The 17241-nt window shown below is 41.0% G+C and overlaps 1 protein-coding gene across 5 annotated transcripts in view; it reads left to right on the plus strand.

The window, feature by feature from the left end:
* The window catches only part of SPOCK3 (SPARC (osteonectin), cwcv and kazal like domains proteoglycan 3), a 374306-nt gene that overhangs the window by 328867 nt on the left and 28198 nt on the right, over window positions 1-17241 (plus strand). For 4 of the 5 annotated variants that reach the window (XM_060101614.1, XM_060101609.1, XM_060101610.1 and 1 more), the window contains one exon: window positions 9460-9579. The exons of the other annotated variant lie outside the window; for it this stretch is intronic. In XM_060101614.1, the coding sequence (XP_059957597.1) occupies window positions 9460-9579 (120 nt within the window). The remainder of the gene's footprint in view (window positions 1-9459; window positions 9580-17241) is intronic. 5 annotated transcript variants of the gene reach the window in all.

The raw sequence follows: 17241 nt of genomic DNA on the forward strand, positions 1-17241 counted from the left end.
TCCTTGGAGAAATGTCTATTTAGGTCTTCTGCCCATTTTTGGATGGGGTTGTCTTTTTGATATTAAATGCATGAGCTGCTTGTATATTTTGGAGATTAATCCTTTGTCAGTTGCTTCGTTTGCAAATATTTTCTCCCATTCTGTGGGTTGTCTTTTCATCTTGTTTATGGTTTCCTTTGCTGTGCAAAAGCTTTTAAGTTTAATTAGGTCCCATTTGTTTATTTTTGTTTTTATTTCCATTTCTCTAGGAGGTGGGTCAAAAAGGATCTTTCTGTGATTTATGTCATAGAGTGTTCTGCCTATGTTCTCCTCTAAGAGTTTTATAGTGTCTGGCCTAACATTTAGGTGTTTAAACCATTTTGAGTTTATTTTTCTGTATGGTGTTAGGGAGTGCTCTAATTTCATTCTTTTACACATGGCTGTCCAGTTTTTCCCTCACCACTTATTGAAGAGACTGTCTTTTCTCCATTTTATATTCTTGCCTCCTTCATCAAAGAGAAGGTGATCATATGTGCGTGGGTTTATCTCTGGGTTTTCTATCCTGTTCCATTGATCTATATTTCTGTTTTTGTGCCATTACCATACAGTCTTGATTACTGTAGCTTTGTAGTAGAGTCTGAAGTCTGGGAGCCTGATTCCTCCAGCTCCATTTTTCTTTCTCAAGATTGCTTTGGCTACTCGGGGTCTTTTGTGTTTCCATACAAATTGTGAAATTTTTTGTTCAGTTCTGTGAAAAATACCATTGGTAGTTTGATAGGGATCGCATTAAATCTGTAGATTGCTTTGGGTAGTGTAATCGTTTTCACAATGTTGATTCTTCCAATCCAAGAACATGGTATATATCTCTATCTGTTTGTATCCTCTTTAATTTCTTTCATCAGTGTCTTATAGTTTTCTGCACTCAGGTCTTTTGTCTCCTTGGGTAGGTTTATTCCTAGGTATCTTATTCTTTTTGTTGCAGTAGTAAATGGGAATGTTTCCTTAATTTCTCAGATTCTTCACCATTAGTGTATAGAAATGCAAGAGATTTCTCTTCATTAATTTTGTATCCTGCTACTTTACCATATACATTGATTAGCTCTAGTAGTTTTCTGGTAGAATCTTTAGAATTCTCTATGTATAGTATCATGTCATCTGCAAACAGTGACAGCTTTACTTCTTCTTTTCCGATTTGGATTCCTTTTATTTCTTTTTCTTCTCTGATTGCTGTGGCTAAAACTTCCAAAACTATGTTGAATAATAATGGTGATAATGGGCAACCTTGTCTTGTTTTGGATCTTACTGGAAATGGTTTCAGTTTTTCACCATTGAGAACGATGTTGGTTGTGGGTTTTTCATATATGGCCTTTATTATGTTCAGGAAAGTTCCCTCTGTGCCTACTTTCTGGAGAGTTTTTATCATAAATGGGTGTTGAATTTTGTCAAAAGCTTTTTCTGCATCTATTGAGGTGATCATATGATTTTTATCCTTCAACTTGTTAATATGGTATATCACATTGATTGATTTGCATATATTGAAGAATCCTTGCATTGCTGGGATAAACCCCACTTGATCATGGTCTATTATCCTTTTAATGTGCTGCTGGATTCTGTTTGCTAATATTTTGTTGAGGATTTTTGCATCTCTGTTCATCAGTGATACTGGCCTGTGATTTCTTTTTTGTGTGACATCTTTGTCTGGTTTTGGTATCAGGGTTATTGTGTCCTCATAGAATGGGTTTGGGAGTGTTCCTCCCACTGCTATATTTTGGAACAGTTTGAGAAGGATAGGTGTTAGCTCTTCTCTAAATGTTTGATAGAATTCGCCTGTGAAGCCATCTCATCCTGGGCTTGTGTTGAAAGATTTTAAATCACAGTCTCAATTTCAGTGCTTGTGATTAGTTTGTCTGTATTTTCTATTTCTTCCTGGTTCAGTCTCGGAACTTTGTGCTTTTTTACAAATTTGTCCATTTCTTCCACGTTGTCCATTTTATTGTCATAGTTGCTTGTAGTAATCTCTTGTGATCCTTTGTATTTCTGCAGTGTCAGTTGTTACTTCTCCTTTTTCCTTTCTAGTTCTATTGATTTGAGTCTTCTCCCTTTTTTTCTTGATGAGTCTGGCTAATGGTTTATCAATTTTGTTTATCTTCTCAAAGAACCAGCTTTTAGTTTTATTGATTTTTGCTATTGTTTCCTTCATTTCTTTTTCATTTATTTCTGATCTGATATTTATGATTTCTTTCCTTCTGCTGACTTTGAGGGATTTTTTTTCTTTCTCTAATTGCTTTAGGTGTAAGATTAGGTTGTTTATTTGAGATGTTTCTTATTTCTTGAGATAGGATTGTATTGCTATAAACTTCCCTCTTAGAACTGCTTTTGCTGCATCCCATAGGATGCATCCCATAGCCATTGTGTTTTCATTGTCATTTGTTTCTAGGTGTTTTTTGATTTCCTCTTTAATTTCTTCAGTGATCTCTTGGTTATTACGTAGTGTATTGTTTAGCCTCCATGTGCTTGTATTTTTTACAGTTTTTTTCCTGTCACTGATATCTAGTCTCATTGCGTTGTGGTCAGAAAAGATTCTTGATACAATTTCAATTTTCTTAAGTTTACCAAGGCTTCATTTGTGACCCAAGATACCAAGATATGATCTATCCTGGAGAATGTTCCATGAGCACTTGAGAAGAAAGTGTATTCTGTTGTTTTTGGATGGAAGGTTCTATAAATATAAATTAAGTCCATCTTGTTCAATGTGTCATTTAAAGCCTGTGTTTCCTATTTGTTTTCATTTTGTATGTTCTGTCCATTGGTGAAAGTGGGGTGTTAAAGTCCCCTACTATGATTATGTTACTGTCCCCTTTTATGGTTGTTAACATTTGCCTTATGTATTGAGGTGCTGCTGTGTTGGGTGCGTAAATATTTACAATGTTATATCTTCTTCTTGGATCGATCCCTTGGTCGTTATGTAGTGTCCTTCTTTATCTCCAGTAATTGTCTTTGTGTTAAAGTATATTTTGTCTGATATGAGAATTGCTACTCCAGCTCTCTTTTGATTTCCATTTGCATGGAGTATCTTTTTCCATCCCCTCTATTTCAGTCTATATTTGTCCCTAGGTCTGAGGTGTGTCTCTTGTAGACAGCATATATATGGGTCTTGTTTTTGTATCCATTCAGCCAGTCTCTATCTTTTGGTTGGAGCATTTAATCCATTTATATTTACAGTAATTATTGATATGTACATTCATATTACCATTTTCTTAACTGTTTTGGGTTTGTTATTGTAGGTCTTCTCCTTCTCTTGTGTTTCCTGCCAAAAGTTCCTTTTGCATTTGTTGTAAAGCTGGTTTGGTGGTGCTGAATTCTCTTAGCTTTTGCTTGTCTGTAAAGGTTTTAACTTGTCCATCGAATCTAAAAGAGATCCTTGCTGGGTAGAGTAATCTTGGTTGTAGATTTTTCCCATTCATCACTTTAAATATGTCCTGCCAATCCCTTCTGGCTTGCAGAGTTTTTGCTGAAAGATCAGCTGTTAACCTTATGGGGATTCCCTGGTATGTTATTTGTTGCTTTTCCCATGCTGCTTTTAATATTTTTCTTTGTATTTAATTTTTGATGGTTTGATTAATATGTGTCTTGGCATGTTTCTCTTTGGATTTATCCTGTATGGGACTCTCTGCGCTTCCTGGACTTGACTATTTACTTTCCCATATTAGTGAAATTTTTGACTATAATCTCTTCAAATATTTTCTCAATCCCTTTCTCTTTTTTTTTTTTTTGTGGTACACGGGCCTCTCACTGTTGTGGCCTCTCCCACTACGGAGCACAGGCTCTGGACACGCACGCTCAGCGGCCATGGCCCATGGGCCCAGCCACTCCACGGCATATGGGATCTTCCCGGACCGGGGCACAAACCTGTGTTCCCCGCATTGGCAGGCGGATTCTCAACCACTGTGCCACCAGGGAAGCCCCTCAGTCCCTTTCTTTTTGTCTTCTTGTTCTGGGACCCCTATAATTCGAATGTTGGTGCATTTAATATTGTCCCAGAGGTCTCTGAGACTGTCCTCAATTCTTTTCATTCTTTTTTCTTTATTCTGCTCTGCAGTAGTTGTTTCCACTATTTTATCTTCCAGGTTACTTATCCATTCTTCTTCCTCTGTTATTCTGCTATTGATTCCTTCTAGAGAATTTTAATTTCATTTATTTTATTTTTCATCATTGTTTGTTTGCTCTTTAGTTCTTCTAGGTCCTTGTTAAACGTTTCTTATGTTTTCTCCCTTCTGTTTCCAAGATTTTGGATCATTTTTACTATCATTACTCTGAATTCTTTTTCAGGTAGACTGCCTGTTTCCTCTTCAATTGTTTGGTCTGGTGGGTTTTTACCTTGCTCCTTCATCTGCTGCGTATTTCTCTGTCTTCTCATTTTGCTTAACTTACTGTGTTTGGGTGTCTCCTTTTCGCAGGCTCCAGGTCCATAGTTCCCGTTGTTTTCAGTGTCTGCCTGCAGTGGGTAAGGTTGGTTCAGTGGGTTGTGTAGGCTTCCTGGTGGAAGGGACTTGTACCTTTGTTCCGGTGGATGAGGTTGGATCTTGTCTTTCTGGTGGGCAGTACCGTGTCCATTGGTGTGTTTTGGGGTGTCTGTGAACTATTAAGATTTTAGGCAGCCTCTCTGCTAATGGGTGGGGTAGTGTTCCTGTCTTGCTTGTTTTTTCGCATGGGGTGTCCAGCACTGGAGCTTGCTGGTCGTTGAGTGGAGCTGCGTCTTAGCGTTGAGATGGAGATCTCTGAGAGAGCTCTAGCCAATTGATATTATGTAGGGTCGGGAGGTCTCTGGTGGACCAGTGTCCTGAACTTGGCTCTCCCACCTCAGAGCTCAGGCCTCACACCAAGGCCTGGAGCACCAAGACCCTGTCAGCCACATGGCTCAGAAAAAAAGGGAGAAAGAAAAAGAAAGAAGAGAAAAGAAAGAAAGAAAGTTATTAAAATAAAACATTTTAAAAATATTATTAAAAATTTTTTTTTAAGTAATTAAAAAAAAAAGAAGAGAGCAACCAAACTAATAAAGAAATCCACCAATGATAACAAGCGCTAAAAAGTAAACTACATTAAACATAAAAATCAGAAACTGGTCAGTCGCATACAGCACACCCCACGTCTACAGTTGCTCCCAAAGTCCACCACCACAATTTTGGGATGATACATTGTCTCCTCAGGTATTCCACAGATGCAGGGTACATCACGTTGATTGTGTAGATTTAATCCGCTGTTCCTGAGGTTGCTGGGAGAAGTTTCCCTTTCTCTTCTTTGTTCGCACCGCTCCCGGGGTTCAGCTGTGGATTTGGACCTGCCTGCGTGTAGGTCGCCTGAGGGCGTCTGTTCTTCGCTCAGACAGGACGGGGTTAAAGGAGCCGCTGATTCAGGGGCTCTGGGTCACTCAGACCGGGGAGAGGGAGGGGCACGGAGGCGGAGCAAGCGTGTGGCGGCAGAGGCCGGTGTGACGTTGCACCAGCCCGAGGCGCACCGTGCGTTCTCCCGGGAAGGTTGTCCCTGGATCACGGGACCCCGGCAATGGCGGGCTGCACAGGCTCCCGGGAGGGGAGGTGTGGAGAGAGACCTGCGCTCGCACACAGGCTTCTTGGTGGCGGCAGCAGCAGCCCCAGCATCCCACGCCCGTCTCTGGGGTCCGCGCTGTTCGCCGCGGCTCGCGCCCGTCTCTGGAGCTCCTTTAAGCAGCGCTCAGAATCCCCTCTCCTCGCGCACCAGGAAACAGAGGGAAGAAGTAGTCTCTTGCCTCTTCGGCAGCTCCAGACTGTTCCCCGGACTCCCTCCCGGCCAGCCGTGGTGCACTAACCCCCTTCAGGCTGTGTTCACGATGCCAACCCCAGTCCTCTACCTGCGCTCCGACCGAAGCCCGAGCCTCAGCTTCCAGTCCCGCCTGCCCCGGCAGGTGAGCAGACAAGCCTCTCGGGCTGGTGAGTGCCGGTCGGCCCCGATCCTCTGTGCGGGAATCTCTCCGCTTTGCCCTCCGCACCCCTGTGGTTGCGCTCTCCTCCGCGGCTCCAAAGCTTTCGCCCTCCGCCACCCGCAGTCTCCGCCCGCGAAAGGGCTCCTAGTGTGTGGAAACCTTTCCTCCTTCACGGCTCCCTCCCACTGGTGCAGGTCCTGTCCCTATTCTTTTGTCTCTGTTTTTCCTTTTTTCTTTTGCCTTACCGAGGTACGTGGGGACTTTCTTGCCTTTTGGGAGGTCTGAGGTCTTCTGTCAGCATTCAGTAGGTGTTCTGTAGGAGTTGTTCCACGTGTAGCTGTATTTCTGATGTATTCGTGGGGAGGAAGGTGATCTCTGTGTCTTACTCTTCCGCCATCTTGAAGGTCCTCCCAGTAGTATAATCTTCATAGAGTTTTTATAAGGATTAAACATGCTCATATCTGTAAAGAACTAGCAGTAAGTGTGTAGTGTTAGCTGCTGTTATCATATCATTATTATTATTATCACAGGATTCTTAATTCCTAGAATGTTCTATTACAAGACATACATAACCTTCTGTTGAAACTTAAGCTAAGGTGTGTGTGGCACACAGTAAAGCTGTGTGATGTCTCATATTTGAGGAAATCTTTTTAATGGTATTATTTTTAAATGTAAATTACTTAACCTCATAAAAATCATAGAAGTTTACAAACATTTCATTAGATATACATGGTAAGCACTATATCACTAAAATTAACTAACACAATAAAAGAAAATTCATGCCATCTTTTCAACAGACTTTTTATCACTCTTCAGCAGGTATTTTATAGGATGAAACTTTGCTCTTTGCTGGGTGTGGTTTGGGAAAAATATAAGGTGGATAAAGGAAAGAGAACTAAAATTCATTTTTGAATGTTTATTTGTTTAAACTAGGTAATGCATTAACATGCTGTAATGTTTAACATCACAAATGAAAGTTAGATAAATAAATATATAAATAAAGGACTATCATATGGGTGGGAAAATAACAGTATAAATGTACATACACAGACGTCTCCACCAACCTGGATCTCCTCTCCCCCATCCCCCTTGCAGAGGTGAAAGTCTCTCAACCTCTCCTGTGTATTTCCGGAGATATTTTAGGCACACGTGAACAAACACATTTTCCTCCCTTTTTATACAAACGGAAGTATACGAAGCATCTTTTGTGTTCATCTTTTTTCACCAGAAGCTGTAGTGTAGGTATTGTTCCAAGTCTGTACATAATGATGTTCTTAACGTATTAATGACTCAGAGCTTCATTGGGGGTGGATGTCCCTGGCTTATCCCACCAGGCCACTGCTGATGAGCAGTGTTTTAAACCCCCCTGCTGTTAGAGATGTGCTGAATAAATGATGTTGTGCAATTTAAATAAGCTTGTGTATGTGTGGTACACCTGCAAGATAATTTTTAAGAGAGAGAAATGCTGGGTGAAGGGTTAGAAGCATTGTAATTAATTCTTGAAAGAAATTTAAAACTTTCTGTTTATTTTTGAATGTTAATAGGGGTTTAAGCACACAATTGAATAGGAAAAAAGAGATGAATGGTAAACATAAGACTGCCTCACAGCACTTTCCTTCCTTCATGTGGTTCCCCCTGTTGGAGAGAACTAGCCTCATCAGCCTTGTCTTTTTCCCTCCAGAGATGCGTGTCAGATAAATGAGCTTACGTGCTTATGGAGAAAAATGCCTTTCTTCAGATGGGCTTTCATCTTCTTCTGCATAGCAGTTTGTGGAGTCAGCAGACTCTCGCCTGGATGTCTGTGGGCACAGAGGCACGGGCTGGAGTGTCCACGGTCACATTAGAGGGACTCTTTGTCTCCGTCCCTCAGCCTCAGCCAGCCTGGATGTGACCTGTAAAGGCGATGTTTTCTTCCACCTTCACGTAGCTCATTGTTTCCCTGGATGAAATGATAGCTGTAAATCCTGCAGCCCTAACCCTCGACCAGCGATGCTCAAACCCACAGCAGGTGTCCTGGGACCCTCTATCCTGTCATCCCAGAAACTGCCTAACTTCTCTCCTAAGGCTCATATTTCCTGTGTCTCACATCCAGTCATCAGTTCTCTCTCTGATGGATCACATCTTCCAGTGGCTCCTGGGGAAAGGTGATGTGGGTGGTTAATCTTGGGATCTTGTATATTTCAAATATCTTTAGCTTACTCTCCCACCTGATTTTTCTGGATATAGGATTCCCAGTATAAACTATGAAGTAATTTTCCAGTTGTCTTTCTGCCTGTCAGTGTTACTCCTGAAAAGTCTGAAGACATTCCACGTCTTTATTCTTTGCACACGGCACTTTGTGTTGCTCTGTTTCATGCCTCCAGGGTCCTGAAATGTCACAGTGATTTGCAGATATGGGTCATCCACCTTACTGGGTACCGGGAGGGCCTATTAATCTGCAGTTTTATTTAATACCAGGAAGTGGTCTTAGATTCTTAAACTATATTGCAGTACACTGTACTATATTTTTTATGTTGTACATGTTACATTATATATAGTACATATTGTACTATAATGTGTATAGCATATATTAAGTGTAATGTAACACTTTAATATCATTGTGTAAATTATTGTTTTTAACAATCTGAGTCTGTTAAAGGGCACTTGGTTCAGGAAATTGCACATTAGTTACTTGAAGAGGAGTGAGGTCTCTGGTAACAATATAAATAAGTATTTCTTATATTTTCAAAATATTTTGGCACACACATTACTGAATTTGACGTACCATATTTTAGCACTAGTCTCACACGCACGCATACATATTTATAAAATATATTCTGCTACTCTTATTTTATAGGCTAATTTTAAGAACATAATTATTGGTAAATAACAATATTTTGAAAAGAGGAATTAATTTACGTCCAAATGTCAAAGTTTGCTAACACCTTTCTTTTACAACAGAAGTAAGATATCATTTTCTTAAATATTTTCCAATCTTTCCTAATGTCAAATAAGAGCTCTTCCTTTTCTGTGGTCAAAAAATATGTAGGATTAAGATTAAACCAAATAAAAACAGCACATATTGATATTTGATAATTCCTACATGTATTGCACATACTAATGCAGGTTTATAAATCATAAGCTATTATAATAGGTTGAGCCAATAATAAATGTGTACGTATTCATTTTGGTTTTTCAGCCCCTTATTTCCCCAGACGATCCACCAGCATCTTCCCATGATGTGTTCAGTATGTAAATATTATGACTAGATCCATGTAGTGGTAACAAGCAGAGCCTCTGAAGAGTGCAGGCAGAATTCCACTAGTCATATTTCTTTATTAAAGAAATGTTGCTGTTATATTATGTCTTGTTATGTTGCAAACACATATTTCGTTCTTCAAGGCTAAAGCACAACTAGCAACTGTATTAGTTTTCCTCTTTTAGTTGTTGTTACCTTTTAGGTATTGGAATAATTTGAGAAGTAGCACTGACGCGATGCTCAGTGACTCTTCAGGCTTTGTGTTGTTCCTCTTTGTTTGCAGCCTGCAGTGACCTGGAGCTCAGGGAGATGGCCAGCAGACTGCGGGACTGGTTCAAGGCCCTGCATGAGAGTGGAGGCCAGAACAAGAAGACGAAAGCATCGCTGCGGCCGGAGAGAAGCAGTAAGGCTTCTAAATTTGATGTGTGTTGTTGTCGTTGATATGGGATTTTATGTCCAGTGAATCACTTAGGTCAAAGTTTACTTAGATGCTGAACAGAAGTCTGAACATTGTTTTTACTTCCAAGCTCAGCCATAACACGTATTTTGCAAGGAAATAAAGCATTTGTGACAACTCCGATTAGAAAAGGAATTAGAGACAGCATTGAGCTTCCAGCTGAATTGAAAGAGTAGGAATATTTTCCAGTATTTTGGCTGAAGTGCTAAAGAGTAGAACAGCACGGGGAACAAAGGTAATAATTTTGAATTGCTTAGATTTTTAAACAACACGCTTAACCCTCCTCCACCTTTGTCATTTCTGATTTGACCCAAGTATGTCAGTAGAAGCAGGATGTTTACCACGCTGCGAATCAGATTCATCAAAGAAAGAAGGAAATAAGAGCCAGATGAATCTTACATGATTCTTTCATCTATATAATCTATATAAAAGTGTGTTTTAATTTCTTAGAAATAGGAACTGCAACCTGAAATAGTGCCCTTGCTAAGAATAATGTTATGAACCCTTCATTTTATATTTTTTCATCTATAAAAATATAACATTTTTCATGCATGTAAAAGAAAGATATTGAAACCTGAGCTTAATTGGGGGGAGCTTTCCAAGACCGCCTCATTTGCTCTAAGATGCAAGGGGCGAAGGTGGGACAGTGACCAGGGGCAGCGTCCGGCTGACAAGAGAAGGGCCCAGTGCCCGCTGCTTATCACCATGAGGCCATGAACTCCCACTCGCAACCCTCAGCTGCCTGCTTCTAACAGAATCACTTGACAAGAGGGCACAGTCATCCCTAATCTGTGTTTCCTAAGATGCCCCATTTGTTTTCTTGTCCCCAAGGAATTTTCTGTAATCCGAATGCTTGGTGTTTATGGATCGTATTTATGTTCAAAAGAATGTAATCATTATTTTTCATTCAGCTTTCACAGAAAGACATAATAATTGTGTGTGAATGTGTGGTGGCCACATCTATATGCTTCATCTTAGGAAGTCCTCAAAGAAACCACAGTATTTCCCTACCTCGTAGGATCGCTTCCAGGCTTGTCTCCAGAATTATCGTTTAAATTTTTTGGCAGAAGCTAATTTTTTGATGCCTTGAGAGTAAGTAAGATGCCTGATCTTACTTAATAGAAATAATAAAGTATGTTTGCCCCTGTATTCATGTCTGGCATAACATAAAGTTTTGTTCCAGATCCTTCCATATTGACTTTTTTGATTCATGTCCACACCTGTTCTCCCAATACTCATACTTGAATATTTTTATTGCTCACTCCCACCTTTCTCTGTTGAGCTTAGTTAAGACTAATAATCCCTCCTGTATTTGGAAATGGATAAAAGGAGAGCTTGTAGGACACACAGTACAATGCCTGGTTAATTGTATACATTCCTAAATATTATTTCCCTTTCTGGCTTCTTCTTACAAAAAATGAGACAGTCTTAATATTGTGGGCGAATTAACAGGAAGCTCTTTGGGAGTTGAATGTCTTTGCAGAATCAGTGAAACAGTAGGTAGAGGATTATTTATAGAGCCTGAAGGGGTCAGAGGCCAAAGGGAGTAAATCTCCAGAAGGAAGCTGTTAAAAGATAAGACAAGGGCCTCCCTGGTGGCGCAGTGGTTGAGAGTCCGCCTGCCGATGCAGGGGATACGGGTTCGTGCCCCGGTCTGGGAGGATCCCATGTGCCGCGGAGCGGCTGGGCCCGTGAGCCATGGCCGCTGGGCCTGCGCATCCGGAGCCTGTGCTCCGCAACGGGAGAGGCCACAACAGTGAGAGGCCCGCATACCGCAAAAAGAAAAAAAAAAAAAAAAAAAAAAAAAGATAAGACAAGTCCCTAGATGGGGAGTGGCCTAGTCCCTCAGCTCCTGAGACCCGCCTGCCCCTGGGTGAAGCCTCTCCTGACACCGGCCCTCCAGTACTGGGCTCCCCATCTCTTTTCTAGTCCTGTTTTTCCTCCATAGCATCTCTCATCATCTACTATAATATTCATGTACACATTTTTTGTTTATTTTCTCTCTCTCTGCACACTAGACAACCATAAATGAGAGATCACCATTGTATCATCAGAATGTAGAATAACCTGACACGTAGCATTCACTAACGTTAAAACTGAGTAGAATTAATGGATGGATGAAGCAAAGAAGCCATCAAAATACTACATTGTGTGGATATACCATAATTTAATCACTTGTCAATTTAATCACATAAGCACTTGTTCCCCTAGGAATGATTATTTACTATTTCCATTATTTTCTCCTTCTCAATCAATTCTGTGGTTAATTGGTAGGCTTTTATTTCTTTAGGGAAGATTCCAGGTAGTCGAAGTAATAGGTCAAGACGTGCACGCATTTCAAATTATAAACAATAATAGATGTTACCAGACTGCTTTGCAAAAAGCTTAGGGCATTTATAATTTCTCACAGCAAAGCATGAAGAGTTAACTTTTGCCTTCATCCCTGGCAGTAAAAAAATTACTACCATTCTTTTTAACTGTTCATTCTGGTGAGCATGCTGTTACATTTCATTGTTAATCTAATTTTTATTTCCTTTTTTAGTAGTGAATTGATCACTAAATATTGGCAAAGGTTGGCGGGGCTTTTGCACAGCAAAACAAAATAAAATGTCTTAGTCAGCTCAGGCTACTATAATTAAATACCCTAGACCAGGTGGATTGAACACTAGACATTTGTTTCTCAAATTCTGGAGACTGGGAAGTCCTAGATCAGGTGCTAGCAGATTGGGATCTGGGTGAAGGCTCACTTCCAGGCTTGGAGACAGCTGCCTTCTCACAAGGCAGAGAGGGAGAGAGAGCGTGAGAGAGAGATCTGGAGTCTGTCTTTTAGGCCGCTGATCGCATCATGAGGTTCTCCCTTCATGACCTAATCACCTCCCAAAGCCCATACCTCCAAATGCCATCACTTTGGGGGGTGGAGCTTCATATTCATGAATTTGGGTGGGGGGGACACAATTCAGTCCATAGCACAAAACCAAACAAAAAAAGTCCTAAGTTATGTCAGCTTATATGTTTAATTCTGAGAAATCCATATTGATGGCTTACATTATAATTGTATTTAAATAGGTCCTTCTAGTACTTTTTGTGCTTTTTGCTGTGTTTGCTGCTCTGTTTTTTAGATATATGGATTTATTTCTGTTTTATCCATTAATTATACTTCTTATCCCTTTATTTTATTACACTGTACCCTACTTACCACTTTTTAGCATAGATTTCACATTATCGGATAGTAATATTACCACTTCTACTTTCAAATTTATTACATTTGCCTGATATACTTGCTAACATTTTATTGTCAGTCTTTACTATTTAGAGTTAAGTGTCTTTCTTGTAAACATACATAGTTGGCTTCTGAGTCTCCGGTATGTCAGCAAGCAGACTTGTATTTTGGGTTTTTTTAATAATTAAGATAAACATAAGGCACAGGAAAATATTCTGATCAGAGACAGAATGTTTACCATTTAGGCAGATTGCCCAGAAGACAAAGAAAAACTTATTTTACAATTTCTTTTTAAGAGTAGGCCAATAATCCAAGAAAATTTTGTCATTAGAGAAGAAAAGAAATTACATTTTACTTTTGTACCAGGTATAATATTTGATACTAATTTAAAAATATTATGTGAATAAATACATCCTTTAAATATTAGCCAGCAGTGACCATGACAAATAATATTTGGGGGGGAACATTTTATCATTTTTTGCATCTGTGTAGATTTTATCTTATACAGGTTTTGAAAATTAGTCTTAGGATAAATTTTATCTTAGGGTAAATTTTATCTTAGGATAAAACTATATTTTTAACAAAATGAGCTTTTGTAGCCCCAGGTGGTTGCTCCTGGAGCCCCTGAACCCCTCGACACCTGCCCCTGCTGGGGCGGAGCCCTGAGCTTGAGTGGCCGCAGGGCGGAGGGTCGGGACTGAGCAGAGAAGCCCTGGGTGAAGACTTGGGGCCCAAGCGGTGTTCAGGACACCATAAAAATGTCAAATAACAAACGCAGAGTATATATGTCCATGCCTCTCTCTCGCTTTGTCACAGCTTACCAGCCGCATAGCACAGGGAGATTAGCTTGGTGCTTTGTGACCGACTGGAGGGGTGGGATAGGGAGGGTGGGAGGGAGGGAGACGCAAGAGGGAAGGGATATGAGAACAGATGTATATGTATGACTGATTCACTTTGTTATAAAGCAGAAACGAATACACCAATGTGAAGCAATTGTACTCCAATAAAGTTGTAAAAATGATAATAAGAAGAAGACCAAACGCAGAGCGAAGCCTGCCGTGTGTCCTGCCCGCCATCCACCACAAGGTGGGGTGTCACTGCAGGACCTTGCTTCAGACGTGTGGGATCCCCATCCGATCAACCATCCATGTCTCGGGGGAAAAGGCAGGGGGAACAAACCCAGACTAAGTAAAGAGAGACTTTATTTAAAGACTCTTGCGATGGCGAGCATGCCTCAACCTCAAACTTGCAAGCGTCTCAGATCAAACAGAAGAAGGCTTTTCCTTTACAGGAAGGGGTGAGCAGGGCTAGAAGTACCTTTGTCGGGGAAGAGGGCAGTGGGGATTATGAGGCAGCAAAGCTGAGGACTTCGGAAATGTTTCTCTGCGTGGTTGACCCATTACGTACCAAGCAGGAATGTGAGACCCTGCAGCCGTCTCTGTGTTACGCAGAATTCCAGCCCTTTCACGGCTCTGGTCTGTGTTCTGATGTGTCGTCTGGGCCACTAGTTTGCTGCCCACCTACAATGCGCGTGCGGGATGGCTTAGCCGGGAAATTACGGTTTTCGGTCTACAGAGCAGTTGTGTCCTTTTAAATGTGTGCGCCCAGAAGTACCCGTGTGTCTGTTTAAATGTAAGTGGGCTGCCTCCTCACTTACTCAGCTCCACGTGTCATTGATTTTTCCCTCCGGCTGTTGGGTCCTTTCCATGCGCTGACCTTCCTTCGTCCGCTCCCTGGGGCCTGTCTGTTGGGGGCCGGCCCTTCGTTGGCAGCCTTCTCTCACGGGGTGGGAAGAGCCTCCCTTTGGCTTTGCCTCAAAGCATCAGGAAGGCCCCCGGTCTCTGAGCCTTGAAAGAGGCCACTCCCCCCGCGGGTCCCTTAGCTGGGCTGGCCTCCATCGTGGAACCCAGCCCGCGGTGCCAGGGCTAGAGGGAGTGGGTCTTGACCTTCCCCAGAGCCTACGGTTGTCTGCGGCCAGGCTCTCAGACTCCGTCCCCTCCTGTCCATCCTCGGACCCCTAGTCTGTCCCTCCATGGGGACGGGAAGCCCCCGTCCTGACCTGCACCCCAACTTTAGACTACAACACTCACTGGACAATGAGGGGACACTAGAATGCAGTCCAACCTGGGGGGGGGTGGTCACTGCGTTTTGAGGGGTCAGAGTACCTGCCTTATGCTTCACCAGCCAACTTCCAGTTTAACCTAGAAAGAATGACAGATTGGGAAAACAATTCAGAGAAAAATTCTTGTTTGCATTCAAACATCGAAATAGTATTGCCAGGAGCGGATATGTAAGGGAGGGCCAAGACGTGTATATTTTTCTGGTTGTACGAATAAGTATGCTTAAGTGCCAGTATCTGTTGTTTAACACGTACCGTGTTACCCTTGAGATAGACACTTGTCTTTTCATGGATCTGTATCTCTAGTGATGTTTAAATCAAAGGTAATTTTCATAAAAATGGCCCCTGTTTACTGTCTGGAAATACAGAGTTTACTTTCTATGTTGTTAGACTGTTTGTGAATAGAATATTTATTTTCTTATAAAATAACTCTGAAAACTTACATCTGTTTGATCTAACCTTATAGACTAATAGACAGTAAAAGTCAGAGAATGAGTTCAGGGATGGCGCTGGCAGCCTCTGAAGTGTGGGCACAGGAGAGTGGAGAATGGTGTCCCCCTGGGTCTGCTTTGTCAATGCTTTCTGTCCTTAAACAATGTGAAATTCACTACTCTACTTTGCATATGTAAAGTAATCTGCACATTCGTATAGTCTAAGTTCTTTATTATTTTATATATATATAATTTAAATTATTAATTTTCCTGCACTGTTATGATGAGTAGAAATACAGATCAAGCCATGAAATCCCTTGTTTTCCTTTATCAGAGTCTTAGAGCCCAGCTCACGTATATTAATTGCAGAGCCACTCCTGGTCCTTAGCTGAATGCAGAGTGGGGAATACACCCTCCTCATTCCTACCCTTAAGCCAGATTGCTCAGAACTGTTAGTACAAAGGACTGTAGTGCCCTCACCATTGCCCTGATGTCTCTGGGCTCTGGGAGGTCTCACAGGATTTGTTGATCAATGTATCAGAAACACTTGCTTTGTATTTGCTGTTTTGAGGTCTTGGGACACGCTGCCCCCCGGGGGTCTGTCCTTACTCACCTCCACCAGCTTGTTGCCCAAATATCCAGCCTCAGAGGCCTGCACTCCCATCACATGTAAAACAGCAACACAAGCTTGCTTTCCTTTATAGCATATGTCACTACGTGATATACAGATGTTTCCTAGTTTGTTTTCTGTCATTTCCAAGTAAAACGTAAGCTCTGTGAGGCCAGGAACTTTCTTCCGTGGGATCCCCAGCTCCCAGAAAGACAGCCCTGGCACACAGTAGGGACCCAGCCCTGGCACACAGTAGGGACCCAGGAGCAAGTTGTTTAGTGAATAAGTTAAAATCTAATCACAAGTTTTCATCTAAAAATTGGTCTAGTTTCAGAAGAGTGATAAAGTGGCTTGTAGCTGCTTTCCCATGTTTGCTGGAACAGGCAGGTTCCAGGAGGGCCAATCTCTGACTGTAGCAGGATTGAAATAAACGGGTCAAGACTTGATGAAGCTTAAATGAGAAGGTACCCTGCTTCTTTTTATAAGGCAGTGAAGCCAGAATGTGGACTGTGCTTTATAAGGAAGGGGAACTTGCCAGCCTCTTACACTGGCTACCAAATTAATGCTGCTATGCATTTTACATTAGTTAAACATCTTGTCACACTGCCCAAAATAATTTAAGGTATGGTGAAAAATAGTGAGTTTGTTTTCCTACTGGTTATTTTAGTAGTTATTCTTAACTCTCAAACACAATAGGACACTAACCTGGGTTTTTAATTGACCAGATTTTATCACAGCCATTACATAAAGGATTTTATAACCATTACCCAAGAAGAATTGATTGTTTATCTGAATCTTGGATAGTGTAAATATTACATAGTTAAGTGGTTTCAGTTGACAAAAAAGATCAATAATGTTATAGCTTCTTAAGAAATTAACCAAGCTGGTAAAGTTTGCCATTATTTTTTAACAAATTAAGTCTACTTTATATTTAAAAAATCAGGCTTCTTTGGTACGTTTTACTTGGGTATATTTTAGAGCTGTCACAAAGGAATAACCATAGAAAAGCGCCTAAGATGGTAAAAAACTTAAACTATTTTATGAGAAGTTGAAGGAAATAGATCTATTTGGCCTCTGATTCTGTTATCATCATACCATGAAAGTACTGTTGGAGGCTTTTTTCAGTATATATGTTGTGCCTATCTAAACTGTATACTTGATATATTTTGTTTCGTTATCTAAATCTCCAAAAATTTAAGAACAGAAACACTATACCAAGGTTTGTTTG

This window comes from Mesoplodon densirostris, chromosome 6 (assembly GCF_025265405.1).
Source record: "Mesoplodon densirostris isolate mMesDen1 chromosome 6, mMesDen1 primary haplotype, whole genome shotgun sequence".
Lineage (NCBI taxonomy): Eukaryota > Metazoa > Chordata > Mammalia > Artiodactyla > Ziphiidae > Mesoplodon > Mesoplodon densirostris.